Here is an 18,954-nt window from a genome sequence, read left to right on the forward strand (position 1 = left end):
TGGCAGAAAAACATGGCATAAAGATGAAGAAGATGAATGGCATGAAGAAGGTATGCTCGTGCAGTCCAGAATAACCTGAATCCTGAGAAAAGAGTAATCAGTAACACTGCAGCAAAGTTACAGCAAATGGCTGCAAAGAAGCTAGTGATTGGAATGCTTATAACCCCAGGGTTGCTTAGTATTGAAAACTTGCCATTGAATGAAAAGTTAGATAAACTGTGTGAATTGGTTGAGCAAACGAAGTTTGGAAAACTTGACCGCAGTGATGTAAAATTGATTTGTGAAACAAGTAGCACCTTGGAAAACGGGGCAAGTCCATAATGAAGCTCACAATATTATTCTGGAATGCATATTCTATCATGAGAGAAAAGAAAATTACTGCTTCAATATTGTGACAGATAAGACATTGATATTTTTTGTATGTAAGAAACTTGGATAAAACCAAATATCATGAGCCCATGCCAAGGTTTCAACATCTTGAGAAATGGTAAAATAACAGGAAGAAAAGGTAGAGCTATGATCGGAATTAAAAGTCATATTGATTATGAGGTATTGGACTTAGCAAGCCAGCAACCAATTGATAATTATGTGGAAGTAGTTGGAACTAAACTGTTTTTTTTTTAAATGACCAGAAAATGAATGTTATAGGTGTATATATTTTATCATTAAAATGATACCAGTTGCAGAGGACATGATAATATTGGGTGATCTGAATGCACATAGTAAATCTTGGTGCAAGTGTAGAAATGTAAATAGTTTTGGAAAAAGTTTAGAAAACTGTTGAAAAAAGAGCCCAATATGCTTGGCAACACCTGTTGGGATGCCAACTAGAGTTTATCCCCAGACTGGAGAGGCAACAACAATTGATTTGCTTTTATGCAATCCTAGACTCTATATCAAATGAACTGGAAAGTAAACTAGCCAGTGATTACGACCCTTTATTGTGTGCTATTAATGAAGAGGTGCTGCCAAAAGGCAATAACAGAAAGGGATTCAAAATTTAAAATTTTGACTGGTTTACACTCAGAGAAGCACTAGAACAGTTTGATGTAGAATCAATAACAGAGGAAGAAGTAGAATTATCGAGGAAAGTTGCAATATTTCAAGAGAAATCAGTGAAAATAGCCAAGACTGTAGATAAATCAGCCCTCACCAAGGTTACATCTGGTGGAATGAAAATTGTTTGACAGCCAAAAGAGAATTTACTGGTAAAAAGAGAATATATAATCTAGTGAGAAATCTTCTTAGCTTGTTGAAAAGAACAGAGCTTAAGCTATATTTCGAAAAACAGTACTTGAAGCCAAGGAAAAATCATGGAACAACTTTATAAGCAAACTTGACTTTAGAAAACCAACATCCAAAGTATATGAGTTTATGAAGAAGACGAATAACAGAGCAACTTTAGGTAGGAACAACCTGTCTATTACATCTGATAATAAGCTTCTTTTGCCAGATAATCAAAAAGCTGATAGAGCTGCCAAATTAAAGGGGCTCTGTGATTGGCCGGGAAGACCCAGATATACAGAGGAAGACTTATACGGACGCAATAGCAAGTGACCTTAGAATACAAGGACGAGACGAACCATAAAATCGACCATTCATTAGACAGGATTTAATAAATATAATTGATAAAGTTCCTGATAAATCTTCTGGACCAGACGAAATTTTCCCACAGTTCGTGAAGTCGCTCCCCAAATTGTGGATAAAAGTACTGCTGGAAATAATTAATGGCCTATGAAGGTAGGGAAAATTTTCTGATGTTGGAAGTGCGGTGAAGCAGTAATGCTACCAAAGCCTAGCAAAGACCTATCAAAGATTAGAAACTACATATACATTACCCTTCTCCCTGTTTAGAGGAAGGGATGGTGAAGAAGAGACTGGAAGCAGTGATACAATAAAAGAAAATTTTTAAAGACATTCAGTGTGGTTTCAGAAGAAAAAGAAGTGAAGAAGACAGTCTTATGTGCCTCAAAAAAGAGGCATTATATGCTTTGCAAAATGGACGGATTTTTGTAGCGATTTGAATTGAATTTGAAAGTGTTTTTGATAATATGCTTCATAGAAAAATGGTTGGAGGCCTAGTGACAGCTACCATAAAAGGTCAAATTTTAGTATTTTTAAATGATTATTTGAAAGGAAGAAAAGTTAAGGTGCAAGTTGGTGGAACAATTTTAAGTATAACAGTGTTTCCTCGAAAAGGAATCTCTCGAGGATAAGAATTTGACCCTGACATGTACGACATATGATCATATCATATTCCTATCAACATGTAGGATAATGGAGGAGCTATTTTTGCAAATGACAATACTGCGTTGGTCATTGCACGTGACACCTTCCACATAAATACCCTATTAACCCAGGTCATGGCAAAAATAGAAGAACAGCCCAAAGAAGCTGACTTTAAGTTTTCTGTAACAAAGATGAAGGCAACTGTGATCACTTGGAAAAGAATTGGAACCCTTCAAGATCTGTACTTAAGTGGCCGCCCAGTTGAATACGTTAGCGAAGCAAAAATACTAGGTTTAGTGGTTGACAGTAAACTTACCTGGAAACACCAAGTGACGTATCTTAAACCAACATTTTTGAAAAGACTCAATGTTATGAAGAGTTTGGTCTATATGGCTAGAGGATTACCAGCAGAACTTTTAATCCAGTATTATATTAAATATGTTTTGCCTATTAAGAAGTATTACTCATCAATTTATGGCACAGCTTGTCATTCTACCACTGCAAGATTAGATGCAATCCAAAATTCAGCCATGAGAATTGCATTTTGAGCAAGAAAAACATCACCTGTTAGTTTCCTTCTATCAGAAAGTGGTCTAGCAGACCTGGAAACACGAAGAAAGTTCAAATTTATAAACATATACAGAGGTTTTGGTCTTTAGAAAATAACCTACCAGTTAAGTCAAAAATCATTAAACCTGGTCGCCGAACAACTGCCAACATATCAAAAGCAAGAAATCAATTCAATTGTCTTGAAGCAGCATTATAAATTTGTAGAAATTATGGAATTGATATAGTATTTTCCATAATGTTAAGAGTGGGTGAAATAGGTGTTCCTCCATCATGGGAGGAAAACACGATGAGTTCAAAATTAGAATTCATTATGAAAGAAGATACTCCAGCGGACTTGACATTCTGTATGATGATGGACAAAGAGTACAAGGGATACCTTCCATTATTCACTGATTGATTAAAAGTAGATTAAATGAAGCACGTAGGAGCAGCATTTTGGTGCCATTTCAAAAATGTGTCCAAAAAATTTAAATTACATCCAGAGAGCAGTGTATTCCTGTAAGACGTTTATGCCATTAAGAGGGCGCTTGAGTTCACTGAGGAATCTGTTGAAGAGGACAAGGTGATCATTTGCTCAGATTCAAAAGGTGTTATTCAAGTAGTTGTAAATGCTATTACTATGGCGAAACCAAATAGAGATGTCCTTATATGTTATATAAAACTACAAGACATATTAAACAAGCAGAAAGTAGTTATTCAGTGGATTCTCACCCACATTGGGATCTCTGGAAATGAGATAGCAGATTTGAAGGCCAAATCTGTAGTTGAGTCAGGAATACTTGTAACCAGCATGGAGACTCCTTACGAAGTTATGATATTTGATAAGGTGATTAAAGTGATTGATCGTTAGGCTTTTAAAATGAATAGAGATTTGACTGGAAATATTTTTGTGACAATGAATAAACAGAGAAATATAGAAACGAAGGTGTATAAAGGACTCACTAGATGTGAAGCAAAGAAACTGTTTCGACTCCGATCACACCATGCTGGAGTTGGTTGTTACAAAGCAAGATTTTTGGGACAGAGTGAGGAATGTTCTAAGTGTGGTGGATCAAAAACTATAGAACACTTGAAGATAATGTGTCGTAAAAGCGAACAAGAAAGACGTGAAATAACCGAATTTTTCAGACAGAAAAAAGGGCAGCCGAGCCTATTTATGTTAATAGGAGGAGTTGATAGTGAAGAAGAAAATTGTATGATAGTTAGTCTTGTCATACAGTTTCTGACAAGAATTGGAAGATTAAAGGACATTTGAATTACAGTTTCAGGAAAGAAGATTTCCTCCTACTATTGAATAATAAATGAGATTCAACTTGCCACTAACGTTCCCTAGTTTGAACAGCAAGAGGGGAGTCAACTCAACATAAACTTTCTTGTCTGTGGTATTATTTAACCATACTTTATGAATATAGCCAATATAGCACGTGTTGCAGATTCCTCCGATACATGCGTAAGACACCCAAAAAGGGAAAGAGTTATCTTGATATCCATATACACATTTTAATCTTTTTAGGTTACGAAGTTGAAGCTTCATAAATGGTTAAAATCATTTTTAGTATTATCTTAGTATTATCTTTAGTATTATCTTTAAATGGTTAAAATCATTTATTAATATTAAATAATTAATGTATTAAATACATTAATGGGTGTTGATTAAAATCATTTTTAGGGCTGATCGTCTTTCCTCTAATAGGTGCTGACGTAATAACAGAAAAAAACAAATAGTAAATACGCTTGTTACTATTTTCCTATTATTGTTCTTGTACATCAGCTTTCGGTGTGTTTTTTCAATTAGGATGTACAACCAAATTGAAAATTCAGAAACTGTAAAATAGCAATTGAGAACCATCGACAAAGTGAAGCTGTAAGCAAAAAACAAGAAAAGCACTGTTAAAGCTGAGAACTTTTTGTCCTTATTTGCTATTAGTCAATTACATGCATGTTTTTACCAATTTAAACTCATGCCGAAGCAAACCCCTCTCCTTTCTAAACTTATCAAAAGTGCTTGGGGGATTTACAACTCCAAAATACATTAGAGCCTCAGAGGCATAATTGTTTTGACCCCATAAGAATTTCAACTGTATTCGTATAGAAATAGTTTTGTCAACTAGATTTAATTGTATTTAGAGTAAAAAATTGACGTTCAGTGTCGGCTGAAGCAGGAAAAAGAGCAGTTGAGGCTAGCATGAATTAAGGTAGAACCCGAAACATTGAATCTTCCCTTGCATATTTGGCTATAATGAACATTTCAAAAACTCAAGGGGGAAGTCAGATTCCAAGTTCAATTGTTTGACTTTACAACTGCTATAAATCTTCTTATTTTTTCACTTGAACCTTTCTAATTTTTCTATTATCCTATCTTCAGTTTTATATTATTTCACAAAGTGGGTCCAACAGCTAGATGGATAACTCAACAAAAATATTCTTAAATAATTCAACAAAAACCTTCTTATCTTTTCACTTGAACTTTTCTAATTTTTCTATTATCCTATCTTCAGTTTTATATTATTTCACAAAGTGGGTCCAACAGCTAGATGGATAATTCAACAAAAATAATTCTCAAATCCGATCAGATAGTAAATACAAGCTTTGCAAAGGACTTGAGACTAATGCCGTTAGTCTTTTCCTTATTGCTAAAAACAAATTTGATAAACATAGTTTTAGAAAACTGGAACATGACATGTCGACTGTTTACTGCTGTGCCAAAGAATATGGATGAAGCATATAATCGAAACGGACAGGCGAGGAGAGTAATCCTTACAAATTCAAAATAAAGTTTAAATTCGTATAAATTTACCAGATTCTTGGTGAATTTCACCAGTTTCAATTTATTTTACTAGACTTCATACCTGTTTTACAAAATTTACTATATAGGTTTGCGAACAACCTAGATTTAGTAAAATTTTACTAGATGAAACAACTTTTAAAATAAGGCTATTATCCACCATCTATTTTTAGCTAACAATTTTATTGTGGACGGTTTCATTTTTCTCAATTGAATTTATTGGAGTTGGAGGAAAGAACTGTTTTTAAGCTTTTTTGAGGAAGACAGCAAACTTTGGCCGAAAGACTGCTTAGAAATCTTAAATGGGCTACTAGAAAAAAACAGATAGATGGTTTTGAAGCTGTATAAATCCTATTTCTAGTCTGAAATAAAACACAAAAGATAGCATAATGGGCTAATGGTGTCCATAAATATAACAGCACAAGTATGTTTTGTGCTAATCTTTTGGTTGGTAACTCAAATAGTTCGAAGTAACAAACTGCAAGTCAGGACTGACTCTGCTCGATTGTAGCCAAAACTAAAAAATGAATTTTTATATCAATAGATACATCAAAAGAATCCCTTTATCATACCGATCCCAAATAAATAAGACTAGTCAAGTTTAGTATTACCTATCAAAGGCTATGAGTTTAAGGAAATTTACCATTTTGGAAAAAGGGGGAAACACCTTTTGAAATTCAAGTAATCTTAATGAAAATCATCAGAAAACCATACTGTAGAAGTTTCAAGATTTTATATAGAGAAATATAGAATTTTGCATTTTGTTTTTGCCAGAAAACAGATGACGGATGAGCGTTTATTTATTTATCTTTTTTTTCCCAGGGTTGAAAATCTGGAGAGGGTACATCCCAACGGAAATTAGAAATCCTATTGTCCTTTTGAAGTGACAGCAAATACCGGAGGGTAACTAGCCCCCTCACACGCCCATTTTCCCCAATGTCTCTGAGCAACATTTTGATATTGCTATTTTGTTCAGCATAGTTAAAAATCCAATAACTACGCTTTAAGGGGTAACATGACCCCCTAATACCCCATAGAGAAAGGGCTGTAAGCTATAAAATTTGCCTACTGTTTGCTTAGGTTATTTGTTGTTCAGAAGCATGCAGGCATTTTTCGGAGGAGGGTTTGTCCTTGGGATGGGTTTCCATGAAGAGAATTTTCCTTGGGGAAGAAAATATCCGGGCATGGATTTTCCGAGAAACTTTATTCTGGAGGGAATTGGCTGAATTCCCATGTGAATTTTTTTTTATTTTTCTTATTTTCTTTTTGTTAACTACATTTGCGAATGAGAACTTAAAGAAGGAAATTTCCGAGGGGAATTTTGTAGCGGGTTTGGATTTCTGGGAAAAAGTTCCAAAGGAATGTGAGACTGCGGGAGTGATTTGAAAAATGATTGGACTTTAAAGTGTTTTGAAATAAAAGTAAATTAAAGAGAATTTCTAAGCCTGAATCGTCCGCAAGGAGTTTTAAGGGGGCGTTAGCAAGGATGAAATTTTCCGGAGATAAATTAACAGAGGAGTATTTTATGTGGGAGAAACTTTTAAAGGAGGAGTTTACTGTAATGGGAAGGGATTTCTTATGAAGGGTAAGCCGGATTTACAGGCGATATTTGAAAAACTATAAGAATTAACTTAAAAAATAATTTTTTTCTACTGAAGGTTACTATTATTACTAGTAATAACCCACCACAGCGCCAGGTCGCCTGAGGTCAGCACAACTACGAACGCTCTCCTTCCATCCTAATATATTCCAAACCTCTTTCTTTACATCGTCCCAGGAAGTTCCCATTCCCCTTAAATCTTTCTTTAAGTGATCTTCCCATCCCAACTACGGATGACCTGTTTTCCATTTAGCTCGTTTTTGCTGGCCAAAAAGCCCAAAAAGAATAATGAAAAATGTCCCCTCCTCGCTACAGATGGTTGATCTCCGAACACTTTTGACTTATAAAAAAGGACTAGGACTCTTCAATTTTTGATCTAGTGAGCACGCTTCAAAGTTTTATACGACAGTGAGGTAGAGGCGGGGATGATGACACAGAGTCCTCCTCTCGTGTGGAATGAATTCTGGTCAATTTGTAGTTTAATGCTACTCTTTACTTTCATAATAACGGTGTAGACCAGAAATATTCCCAAAAATCAAAAAAAAAATATCAGTTTTCTTTTTAATTTTTTTTTGTTTCCCGAAAGCCAAAAAAAAAATCTCCACGAAAATAAAATCCTGGCTACGGCCCTGGGGATCACAAATTAATTTTTGCCTACACTCTCTCCTTGTCTCTCCCTTAGAACCACTTCTGTGCTCATCTAATGGCCCAATGAGAGCTGGGATGTTTTGGAATTAAAATCCACCCTTTGAGGTATCTCCCTCCCTTTCTAACTACAAAACAATTAGAGAGCCCCATCGTAGAAGCTTATGTATCTTTCGTGATTTTGTCTTTGCTTACACATAGTATTTGTTATTGGAAAACATACGAAAATTTTTCATCTGGGGGTATTTTCAGCGGGGAGAAAATACCCCAAGACAATCAGACTGTCAGGAGAAATATAGTTTCCACAGGGGTGTTTTCCACGGGTGTATTTTCCAGAAGGCGGGTATTTTTCGGGGGATGTATTTTCCGTGGGGGTATTTTCCGTGGGGTTAAATGCCTAGAACCGTTGGCCTCAGAGGGCTTGCTGCCACAGTGAGTTGTTAATATTAGTAGATGTTCACAACAACTCGTGCCAGGACAATTGCCAGTCGCGATTCTAATGCCAAAGTAAAGTGCCGTTGTACTTTTCAGTGCCATTCCAACAAATAAAGCTTCTTAGGCCAAGTAACCGTTTTACATTTGCAATTTTTTTTTTTACAATTAGGAAGAAGTGAAGATGAAAAGGTGACTTTGGGCAACGAAATGATTGATCAGGTGGACAGCTTCACTTACCTTGGTGGTATTGTTAGTAAAGACAGTGGGAGCAGTGAAGATGTTGAAAGTAGAATAGCCAAGGCTCAGGGTGTTTTTCACCAGTTAAAAAAAAGTTTGGAAGAATAGGAAGCTAAGGGTGCAAACCAAGCTTAGAATATTGGAAGCTACAGTGATGGCAGTTGCCAAGTGCGCTCCAGGCGCTCCGAAAAGCGGATGAATATTTGCTAGTTGTTTTCCAGAGAATTTTCCTACGGATTGCTCTGGGTACCCGAGTGACTGACAGCATTTCAAGCAATAGGCTTTATGAAAAGTGTGGTTCAATCCCACTTTCTAAGGCTTTAATGAGAGACAGGTTGGGATGTCTAGGGCACGTTCTGTGGATAAAGGACGAGAGATTGCTAAAGGTTTACCTTTTCGGTGAACCGTCTAGGGTAAACGGAAAGCAGGGCATCTGTGGTTGGGGTGGGAGGATGTTATAAAGAAAGATTTGGAGGAAATGGTAACTTCTTGGGATGGTTTAAAGAGGGACACTGTCAATAGATTGGGAAAGAGGAGGAGCATGGGTGACTGTATTCGCCTTAGAGGCTTGGTGCTGCGGTGAGCTGTTAGTAGTAGTAGTAACCAAATGATTGGTGATTGATCGATAATCCAGTAAGAAAGACTGAGAACCAGAGCTGTCTTATTATAAGCGTACCCTAACATCGGAACAACCCTCAAAGACGTCCAAGAGATTAACCTGAAATTCTAGAAGCAGGCTCAAAAGCGATCAGTCAAGTTTGCAATACACTTTTGTAGAGTTCTAAGCAATTCAACACTAACTGAAGAATATAGAATTCCGCTACTCTCGCTTAAAATTAGTTCTGATCTTCCTACAGCAAAAGTTTTTTTCCAAGGTTCGAAGAAAATCAAGGAGTCGGTGAAGATAAAATAACAGCCGAAATGATTAAAAGCTCTGTATTCTCTTTGAGGTCTAAATAGGTTGCTCTTTTTGTATTTGTGAGTTCCACTGAGAATATTTGGTCGGTTGGATATAAAGCACGATGATTCAATTCTCAAAAAAAGTGATGCATCAAAATGGGAAAATTTGCATTGAATAAATCTACAAGCGATACGTAAGAAGCTACTATCTCGCACTATTCTCGAACCCATCCAATTGGTACTGGATACCAACTCAACGACGAACAACATGGTATCAGACCTAACCGCTCTTGCACATACTATTTACTTCCCGAATACTCCTCGACAGAGGCGTCATTTCATCAATATTCTAGAAGGGGTTGGTGAAGTTGGAGCCAATATTTCCAAATCAAGTTACGAGCCTGAGAAAATTTGCCTTATTTTGGAAAATAGGGAGAAACACCCCCTAAAAGTCATCGCTTTCACCATCGCAAAATCACACCATCGCATTCAGCGTATCAGAGAACCCTATAGCAAAGATTTCAAGCTCCTACCTACAAAAATGTGGAATATCGTATTTTTTTTCCAGAAGACAGATCACGGGTGCGTATTTATTTGTTTTTTTCTTTTTCCCAGGGGGTCATCGTATCGACCAAGTGGTTCTAGAATGTCACAAGAGGGCTCCTTCTAACGGAAATGAAAAGTTCTAGTGCCCTTTTTAAATGACCAAAAAAATTGGAGGGCACCTAGGCCCCCTCCCACGCTCATTTTATTCCCAAAGTCAACGGATCAAAATTTTGAGATAGCCATTTGGTTCCGCATAGTCGAAAACCATAATAACTATGTCTTTGGGGATGACTTACCCCCCACAGTCCCTGGGGGAGAGGCTGCAAGTTACAAACTTTGACCAGTCTTTACATACAGTAATGGTTACTGGGAAGCGTACAGACGTTTTCAGGGGGATTTTTTGGTTTGGGGTGGGGTTGAGGGGAGGGGCTATGTGGGAGAATCTTTCCTTGGAGGAGTATTTCATGGGGGAAGAGAAATTCAAAGAAAAGGGCGCGGGATTTTCTAGCATTACTATAAAAAAAAAACATGAAAAAATAAACATGAATAAGTTTTTTTAATTGAAAGTAAGGAGTAGTATTAAAACTTAAAACGAACAGAGATTACTACGCATATGAGGGGTTCTAAAAATACTTTAGCATAAAAAGCGAGGTATTTAGGAGAACATAAATACCTCGCTCTTTATGCTAAAGTATTTTTAGTAATTTAAACTATTTATTCTGCGACCTTTCTGATTCAGGGGTTATCAAACAGTTCATGGTAACGAACTGTAGTAAGGAGCGACCCGGCTCAATAGTAACCAAAACTCTAAAAAATGGAATTTTGATATCAATAGCTACATCAAAAGAATTGCATTTTAATGCTGATTTTAAATATATAAGTTTCAACAAGTTTAGTCTTACCCATCAAAAGTTACGAGCCTGAGAAAATTTGCCTTATTTAAGAAAATAGGGGAACACATCCCCTAAAAGTCGTAGGATCTTAACGAAAATGACACCATCAGATTTAGCTTATCAGAGAACCCTACTGTAGAAGTTTCAAGCTCCTATCTACAAAAAAGTGGAACTTTGTATTTTTTGCCAGAAGACAAATCACGGGTGCGTGTTTATTTGTTTGTTTGTTTGTTTTGTTTTTTTTCCCATGGGGACATCGTATCGACCAAGTGGTCCTAGAATGTCGCAAGAGGGCTCATTCTAACGGAAATGAAAAGTTCTAGTGCCCTTTTTGAGTGACCAAAAAAATTGGAGGGCATCTAGGCCCCCTCCCACGCTCATTTTTTTCCCAAAGTCAACGGATCAAAATTTTGAGATAACCATTTTGTTCAGCATAATCGAAAACCATAATAACTATGTCTTTGGAGATGACTTACTCCCCCACAATCCCCGGGGGAGGGGCTGTAAGTTACAAACTTTGAACAGTGTTTACATATAGTAATGGTTATTGGGAAGTGTACAGACGTTTTCAGGGGGATTTTATTTTGTTTAGGGGTGGGGCTGAGGAGAGGGGGCTATGTTGGAGGATCTTTCCTTGGAGCAATCTGTCATGGGGGAAGAAAAATTCAATGAAAAGGGCGCAGGATTTTCTAGCATTACTATAAGAAAACAATGAAAAATAAACATGAAAACTTTTTTCAAACGAAAGGAAGGAGTACCATTGAAACTTAAAACGAACAGATATTATTACGAATATGAGGGGTTCTAATAACACTTTAGCATAAAGAGCGAGGTATTTAGGAGGAGATAAATACCTCACTCTTTATGCTAAAGTATTTTTAGTAATTTCAAATATTTATTCTACGGCCTTTCTGATTCAGGGGTCATTCTTAAAGAATTGGGACAAAACTTACGATTTAGTGTAAAGAGCGAGGTATTAACGAGGGTACAAACCCCCTCGTATACATAATAAAAATATAAGGTTATGAAAGTTTGTTACGTAAGTTAATTCTTAAGTTACGTATATTTTTTACTAATAAAAACGTTCTTTAAAAATTAAAAGTTCTAGTTGCCTTTTTAAGTAACCGAAAAACTGGAGGGCAACTAGGCCTCCTTCTCCACCCCTTATTTCTCAAAATCGTCTGATCAAAACTAAGAAAAGCCATTTAGCCAAAAAAGAATTAATATACATATTTCATTTTAATAATTTATGTGCGGAGAGCCAAAACCAAACATGCATTAATTCAAAAACGTTCTGAAATTAAACAAAAAAAAACTAATTTTTTAGCTGAAAGTAAGGAGCGACATTAAAACTTAAAAAGAACATAAATTACTCCTTATATGAAATGGGTTGTCCCCTCCGCAATCCCTAGCTCTTTACGCTAAAGTTTGACTCTTTGCCACAATTCTACTTTTTAAAACAATTAAAAGCTTTAGCGTAAAGAGCGAGGGATTTCGGAGGGGACAACCCATTTCATATACGGAGTAATTTCTGTTCATTTTAAGTTTTAATGTTGCTCCTTACTTTCAGCTAAAAAAATTAGTTTTTTTCTATTTAATTTTTAACAGAAACCGTCTTAAAGTCTACTTTGGAAAGGTAAAAAGATTTCGAGAGGTCAGATTGTACACTTAATCAATTTAGTTTAAGAACATGTATTTATAATGAGTGTAAATAAATGAGCCTCTACACTTTGGAAAAAAAAAATGAGAGAACTTGAAGAAGAGTTCGAAAGTTAAGACATTTTGAAAGACAGTTACTAAGAGAGAGAAGAGAAAGTTGTTACTTACTGGCAAATATTATTATAACTAAACTGTTTTACACAATACAGAAGTTACACAATACAAACAGGCCTATTGCATCGTTCATTGTTTTAAAATTATGTTATTGTATTAGAATAGTACTGTGGATGTCATCACTTTACCAATATCAACTGCATTGGCAATACAGTGAGAATTGACGTGTGGCTTAGAAGAAAGATTTATTTGAATATGGAATATGGAAATGAATATGGAATATGGAAGGAATGAATTTGATGAAATTTGATGAATATGATATGGAAGCTCGTCATTATGTCCACATGCTCGGCAGTGGATCTTGCTGGATTTGATTGTTGACATTTTCCCTGGATTGGATTTAATTGGAAGGGGATCTGATTTTTCACCTTCAGATTTTTCAATTTCTACTCTTAGCATGTAGCGCAGCAATTTTTCTAGAATGGACTTAATTATTTGGAATGTATCGCCAAGTTTCATATTTTCAAGCAGTGTCAGAACTTCAGCAACTGGGAATTGTTGTGTGTTAATCGTTCCCAAAATTTCTAAGGATGCTATGAATCTTACTTCAGGATTTTTTAACGTCCAGCTATGAAATGTTTTTAAAAAACCATCCCATTGTTCCACTTTTGAGTCTTTCAATACGTCACAGCAAATTTTGGAAAACTCTTTAAATTCTTCGATGGTGAACAAATCAACAAAACATGGCGCCTTTTGCCCTGCAGCCACGATTGGAATAAGTTCTTTTAAAGCAGTCATCTTAGACTTTTGACTCTTATAAATGGAAAAAACATTCCTGAGGGCTTCTACATCTCCCGTTTCTCTGTAAATATGAATTACCTTCTCAGCAGCTTCTTCCTGAATACCTAGAAAATTGTATTTCTCAACAATATATTCAAAAGCATCCTTGTCCACTTCCTCGAAACACAAAACGGTTCCACCTGTATAACACTGGATGATAAATTCCATCGTCATAAAATGGACATCGTTCGCCATAACAGTATTCGTCTCCTTCTCGAGAAAGTCGTTTTCAAACATTCGCTTAAACACATCGCTCACTGTTGTTAATAGACTTTTCTTAGCCGTAACGTCTCCACCGTTGCATCGAATAGTAACTATGGTGCTGTCACTACTAGTTAATTGACTTAAAAGTGCTGTGAAAGGTGACGGAATTTCAGCCATTTCAATCAACGCTTGACGTAAACCAGTTCTTTTCCAGTTGATGACAGGGAATCTATAAAACGAAATAGTTCAATTAAGATGAACAGGTGCACGTGAAATAATAGGAGCATTTTCAAAGGTATTTAAGCAAAAAGTCGAGTTTTCATTAAGCTTTTTCAGGCTAGTCTGGTCAAGTGTTAGATTAGCGAAAAATTTAGTTTCAAACAGTTCGTGGTAACGAACTGAAGATAAGGGGTGACACAACTCAATATTAACTGAAACTCTAAAAACAGAATTTTTTTAGCAATTGATGCATCAAAAGATCCGGCTTCTTATGCTGATTTCCAGTATATAAAGTTCATTGTGTTTAAGTTTGTCTGATTTTTGAAAACGGGAACATCCTAAAAGAGTAAAGCGATCTTAATTAAATTCACACCATCATGGTCAGCATATATGAAAACCCTCTTTTAGAGGTTTCAATCCCCTATCTGAAATAAAAAGATGCGAATTTTGATTTTTGCCCGAAGAAAGATTTTATTTTGTTATTATTTTTTTGCTAGGGTGACCTTATCGAACCACTGGCCCCAAAAGATTGGGAGAGGGATCACTCGAACGAAAATTAAAAATTCTAGTGCTCTTTAAGCTACCTAAAAATTGAGTGGTAACTAGCCCCCCTCCCATGTCATTTTTTTCAAATTTAAGACATGAGATCAAAATTTAAATTAACCATTCGATTCAGCATAGTTGAAATGTCCTATAACTGTGGAAAGTTCTTTGACTGAAAGTAAGGGGCAAAATTAAAACATCAAAGAACATAAATTATGCCATATACGAAGGGGACTACCCCTTCCTCGGCTGTCACTCTTTACGCTAAAGTTTGAATTTTTGTCACAATTCTTTCAAAAGGACTTGTTGGGCCATTGAATTGGAGTGAGAGGTGTTTTTAAAGAACTTAATGACTAAGTATAAAGAGTGAGGATTGAGGAAGGGATAATCCCCTCATATACGGCAAAATTTCTGTTTATTTTGAGTTGTGTTATTTCTCCTTGCCTTTAATCGAAAAACTTGTTTGTTTTTTATTTTTTTTATTAAATCAATACCACAAGGACTGGTTATCCGACTAATCCAAATTTTTCCAAAACCAATCTGAAACTCTTTGGATATTTCAAGCCGTGTTTTCGTTTGTTTTTTACCGATAAAACACCAAATAAATCAGCCAATTAGAAAACCTCCTGTTGCTGAAAGACTCTGTTGCTGAAATAGTTGCTATCCCAAGACTTTGACATCGATATATCAGTATATCAATATATCAGTATATCGATATATCAATAAATCAGCTAATTATAAAACCTCCTGTTGCTGAAATAGTTGCTATCCTAAGACATTGACATCGAAATCGTATCTGACTTATCTTGACTTGAAGGTAAGATAAAGACGCTGAAGGCAAGGAGACTCTCCTTGAGCAAGCAACTGTTCGTAGCTATTAGAGCACCTGAAAAGCATATTTCTGACTTGCACCCCTCCGGGGATGTTTTCGCTATCCTAGAGTTTTCCCAAAAGATATTTGGGCTCTCTGAAACCTCCCAAAAATTCATGCTAAGAGAATTGGCGATTTGTTCTTGGTATTAAAACTTTAAAACTTTTAAACCTTAAGGTTTAAAAACTTAAAACTTTATAACCATTCGTTTCTATTTAAATACATAAAATAATGTATTAATAATGGTGATCCGAATTACAAGTGAAGATCAAAAAGGCTGTTTAGGTCCTGGACGAAAAACACTATGATAAGAAATAGCTGTAAAAAAAAAAAAAAAAAACTCATCTGAGTCACCAGTATCTCCTTAAGTGAGTTCTACAGGGGTATATACTACTAAGAATGATACCTTGTACTTTCTAGTCATAAAATGAGTGATTAGTATTCCATTATTAATACCTTACCAGCCTAAACAAGACTTAGTAGCTTCCTATCACCTAATTTCATGCTTCCTACCCCCTGGGGTATGAGTTTCTGAAACTGCTAATAAGTCCAATTCAAATTGTCTGAATTCGTCAGTCAAAATGTTGACACGATAGTTATTTTTTTTAACGTCGTAACATTCCAAGTTCCAATTTTCATATTCTTTAAATCATTGAAAATGTTTTGGCCTCAAGAAAAGCAATGGTCCCAGATACCAGTGCAGGACGGGGACCAACATATTTTGTCAAGTCTACACCGAAGCGCTTTAGCTGGCTGAAAACCAGACAGCAAAAAGTCCCTCGAACCTCCAACTGAATGGAGGCCTTGTGCAATCCTGGAACCACTTTGGTCACAATTTGGCCTTCAAAACTTGGTGATGCGCTTCTATCAACAAGAGTCAAAATCCTGCGCAGACAATGTCAAGTATATTACTTCCGACTCATTATATATTCCTGCCTAGAAATATTATGCTACTACGGGGAGGCAACGCATAGTAGATAAATTAGCTAGAAAGAGGTTTTTCAGCCTGAAAATGCCCACCAAAACAGACCCAGCCCAGAAGAATTATCTATTAATTAGAAACCCTATGCGAATGCTGTGTCGTTTACCCGGCTACAATTTCCTTAGGTTGTGCCACTTTTCAAGTGGGAATAGAGTTGACCGCAAGACCTTAAGTCTTGCAGTTACCCCAAAAGGGTTGATGCAGCCCTTCGTAGAGGCTGCTGTCCATAGATCTGGATCTTAACCCCTTCTTCAGTTGTCCTCCTATGGAGGATCCTCCCACGACGGTGTTATACATTACCATGCAATATAATCCATTACTGGGAGGGTTTGTCCACACACCGCTGGGCCCTGCTGAGTGTACGTTTGAGGGGCCTTCTTCCTCCTCCACCGTTATTTATGGCCCCAGGTGAGGGTGCCTCTGTTTCTATCATGGAACTACAGGGAAAAGGTCCCTCTTTGGTCCGTGCTTCCTATGGAGGTAGCTTACACATATGTAGGGTGTTCTCCTATTGCCACTTTGGGACACGCTGAGTGGCTTGAGGAAGGTCCCTATTGAGCAGTAGACTCACAAATTTTCTATGACAAGCCTAACTAACTTCCAACTAGGGCTTTGGAGTTGGAGTTTTAGTAAAATTTTGCAAGAGTGATAGAACTGCATTTGACATAACTATATAATAACAATAATAAATATCTAATAAATATCAATAATAATAATTATATAATAAAAATGATAATAAATATAATAATAATAAAATGTAATATAACAATCAATATAATAAATAATAATAATAAATAGAAAAATGAATAATATAATTAATAATAATAACAGTTTGGTTAAAAAAAACAAACAACAATAATTTTGGAAGATTCAAGGAATGCAAGTTGTCTTTATTTTGATGCTTTTCCATTTTTATTTCTTTCCATTTTCTGGCACTCTTAATGGGAGGTATTCAATGGTGAATTGGGGTCGTAAATCCTTAGGGTCTCAGTCAAAATTAGTTTTAAATAATATTTTTTTGTAAACCACGGTAAATGCAAGCCAATTCAGCCTCTCTTATTTTATATATCCCTACAATTCCAACCCCAAGCACACAAAGAGCCACCACAAAGACAATAGAAAAGTAAAGCTTTTGCTTTCAGACATGACGCATTTGCACCATTTTTGCACTTTCCCCAGATGGTTGTGCATTGAAGTTTTCAAATCAGTACATTTTCCCGATGTTTTGAAAAATTGCAGTTCTGATGTTTTGCACTAAAAAACGGTCCATTTTCGCTTTTAATGCTGCGCTATCTTATATCAGATGTCTGGTAACTCTGTTTCCTACATTTTTGAGAAGGTGAACCCACAGTGCTACTTCAAACTCTTGGAAAGAGCTTGCTGGTGGCATGGTGACAACTTCTCCGTGGAACTTCTTTGTGTTTCCTTTCGTGGCAGTCAGCTTTAGCTTTCAGCAAATTTGTTCTGTTGAATTTAGAGATGAACTTCTTTAATGGACTCCTTGAATAGATTATCTCACAAACATCTTAGATGATATATCCTCGGTTCCATTTCATGATTGGACCTATAGCTTTTTTTGAGTCCTTTAAAATGACATCAGAGATTTCAAACAGCTTCAATGACACACCTTAGTTGCATTGTTTTCAAAATGCCAGGCAGCAGAGTCGTTCTGCCAACTTGATTATATGAATAATCATTGATTATGTGATTATTGATCACATAGTTGCGTAAGATCACATCTTAGTTGCATTGTTTTCAAAATGCCAGGCAGCAGAGTCGTTCTGCCAACTTGATTATATGAATAATCATTGATTATGTGATTATTGATCACATAGTTGCGTAAGATCACATCTTAGTTGCATTGTTTTCAAAATGCCAGGCAGCAGAGTCGTTCTGCCAACTTGATCATGTGAAAAATCATAAAAAAGATGTACGTTTTGGTTACACAATGGAAAAAAATTCGTAATATAAGGTGGTTTTGAGGTGACCTCTATCGGACCTGTTAGACCTCTTATGCGAGGCTACAGCACTTCAAAAAGTTGTAGAAAACGATTGTTAGTATCAAGAGCCTTACTGCGATGCAATCATGACCGTCCAATCGGATGGGGGAAGAACTCTGGAGGCTCTTATGGTGCAGATATAGATTTAATCACAGCTAGAGAAAAAATGAGGCATGAGCCCTTCAAAATTACTAGAGGAAGCTTAATTTCTCACCTCAGCTTAATCTCAACCCTCTTGTTCTACATATTCTTTTATACTTAAAGCATAAACACACAGAATAAAAGACCATTTTCAGTTTCATCATATTCCTATATCATATAGGAATATGTGTCATCATATTTTTATAGCCTGACTCTTAATAGAAGCTATGTTGATACTGAAAATAAAGCTTAAAATTAACTTACAAAGTATCTGAAAGGTCAAATAAGAAATTAGACCAAGTATGCTGATTTGATATTGAAAATTTTACACCGACTAGCATTATCTTCTTTGCAGAACTTTTGTTGACCCTTTATCTCTTGTTTGCTTCTTATCAGTGGCTGGACTATCAACATTTTTTATGACAAGAAGGATAACAAACGAATTGTTTTCTTCATTAACTGAAGAAACTACAAGAAGTCTTTTTTAAAAATCTCCATTATATTTTAACAATCTGTTTTTTCCGACATGAACTATAAGTAA

At 36.0% G+C, this 18,954-nt stretch overlaps 2 protein-coding genes and 1 long non-coding RNA gene across 4 annotated transcripts in view; 2 read left to right on the plus strand and 1 right to left on the minus strand.

Annotated features, from left to right (window-relative positions):
* Positions 1 to 18,954, plus strand: part of LOC136032340 (uncharacterized) — a 513,312-nt gene that overhangs the window by 388,720 nt on the left and 105,638 nt on the right. The window lies entirely within an intron of this gene.
* Positions 1 to 18,954, plus strand: part of LOC136032335 (uncharacterized) — a 109,895-nt gene that overhangs the window by 71,924 nt on the left and 19,017 nt on the right. The gene's annotated exons all lie outside the window — the stretch shown is intronic.
* LOC136032336 (uncharacterized) lies at positions 12,657 to 18,781 on the minus strand. Its single transcript, XM_065712656.1, has 2 exons — positions 18,678 to 18,781; positions 12,657 to 13,886 (listed from the first exon to the last, which is right to left on the minus strand). Exons 1-2 carry the CDS (start codon positions 18,752 to 18,754, stop codon positions 12,770 to 12,772), a joined length of 1,194 nt encoding a protein of 397 aa, XP_065568728.1. The 5' UTR covers positions 18,755 to 18,781; the 3' UTR covers positions 12,657 to 12,769.

This window comes from Artemia franciscana, chromosome 10 (assembly GCF_032884065.1).
Source record: "Artemia franciscana chromosome 10, ASM3288406v1, whole genome shotgun sequence".
In the NCBI taxonomy this organism is placed as follows: domain Eukaryota; kingdom Metazoa; phylum Arthropoda; class Branchiopoda; order Anostraca; family Artemiidae; genus Artemia; species Artemia franciscana.

What these genes read in the sequence shown, in the direction of transcription:
- LOC136032336 (XM_065712656.1), bottom strand. Translation starts at nt 18,754, where the DNA reads ATGCTAGTCGGTGTAAAATTTTCAATATCAAATCAGCATACTTGGTCT. An exon ending in TTTGACCTTTCAGATACTTT is followed by an intron (nt 13,887 to 18,677) that starts GTAAGTTAATTT and finishes TTCGTTTTATAG; the next exon opens with ATTCCCTGTCATCAACTGGA.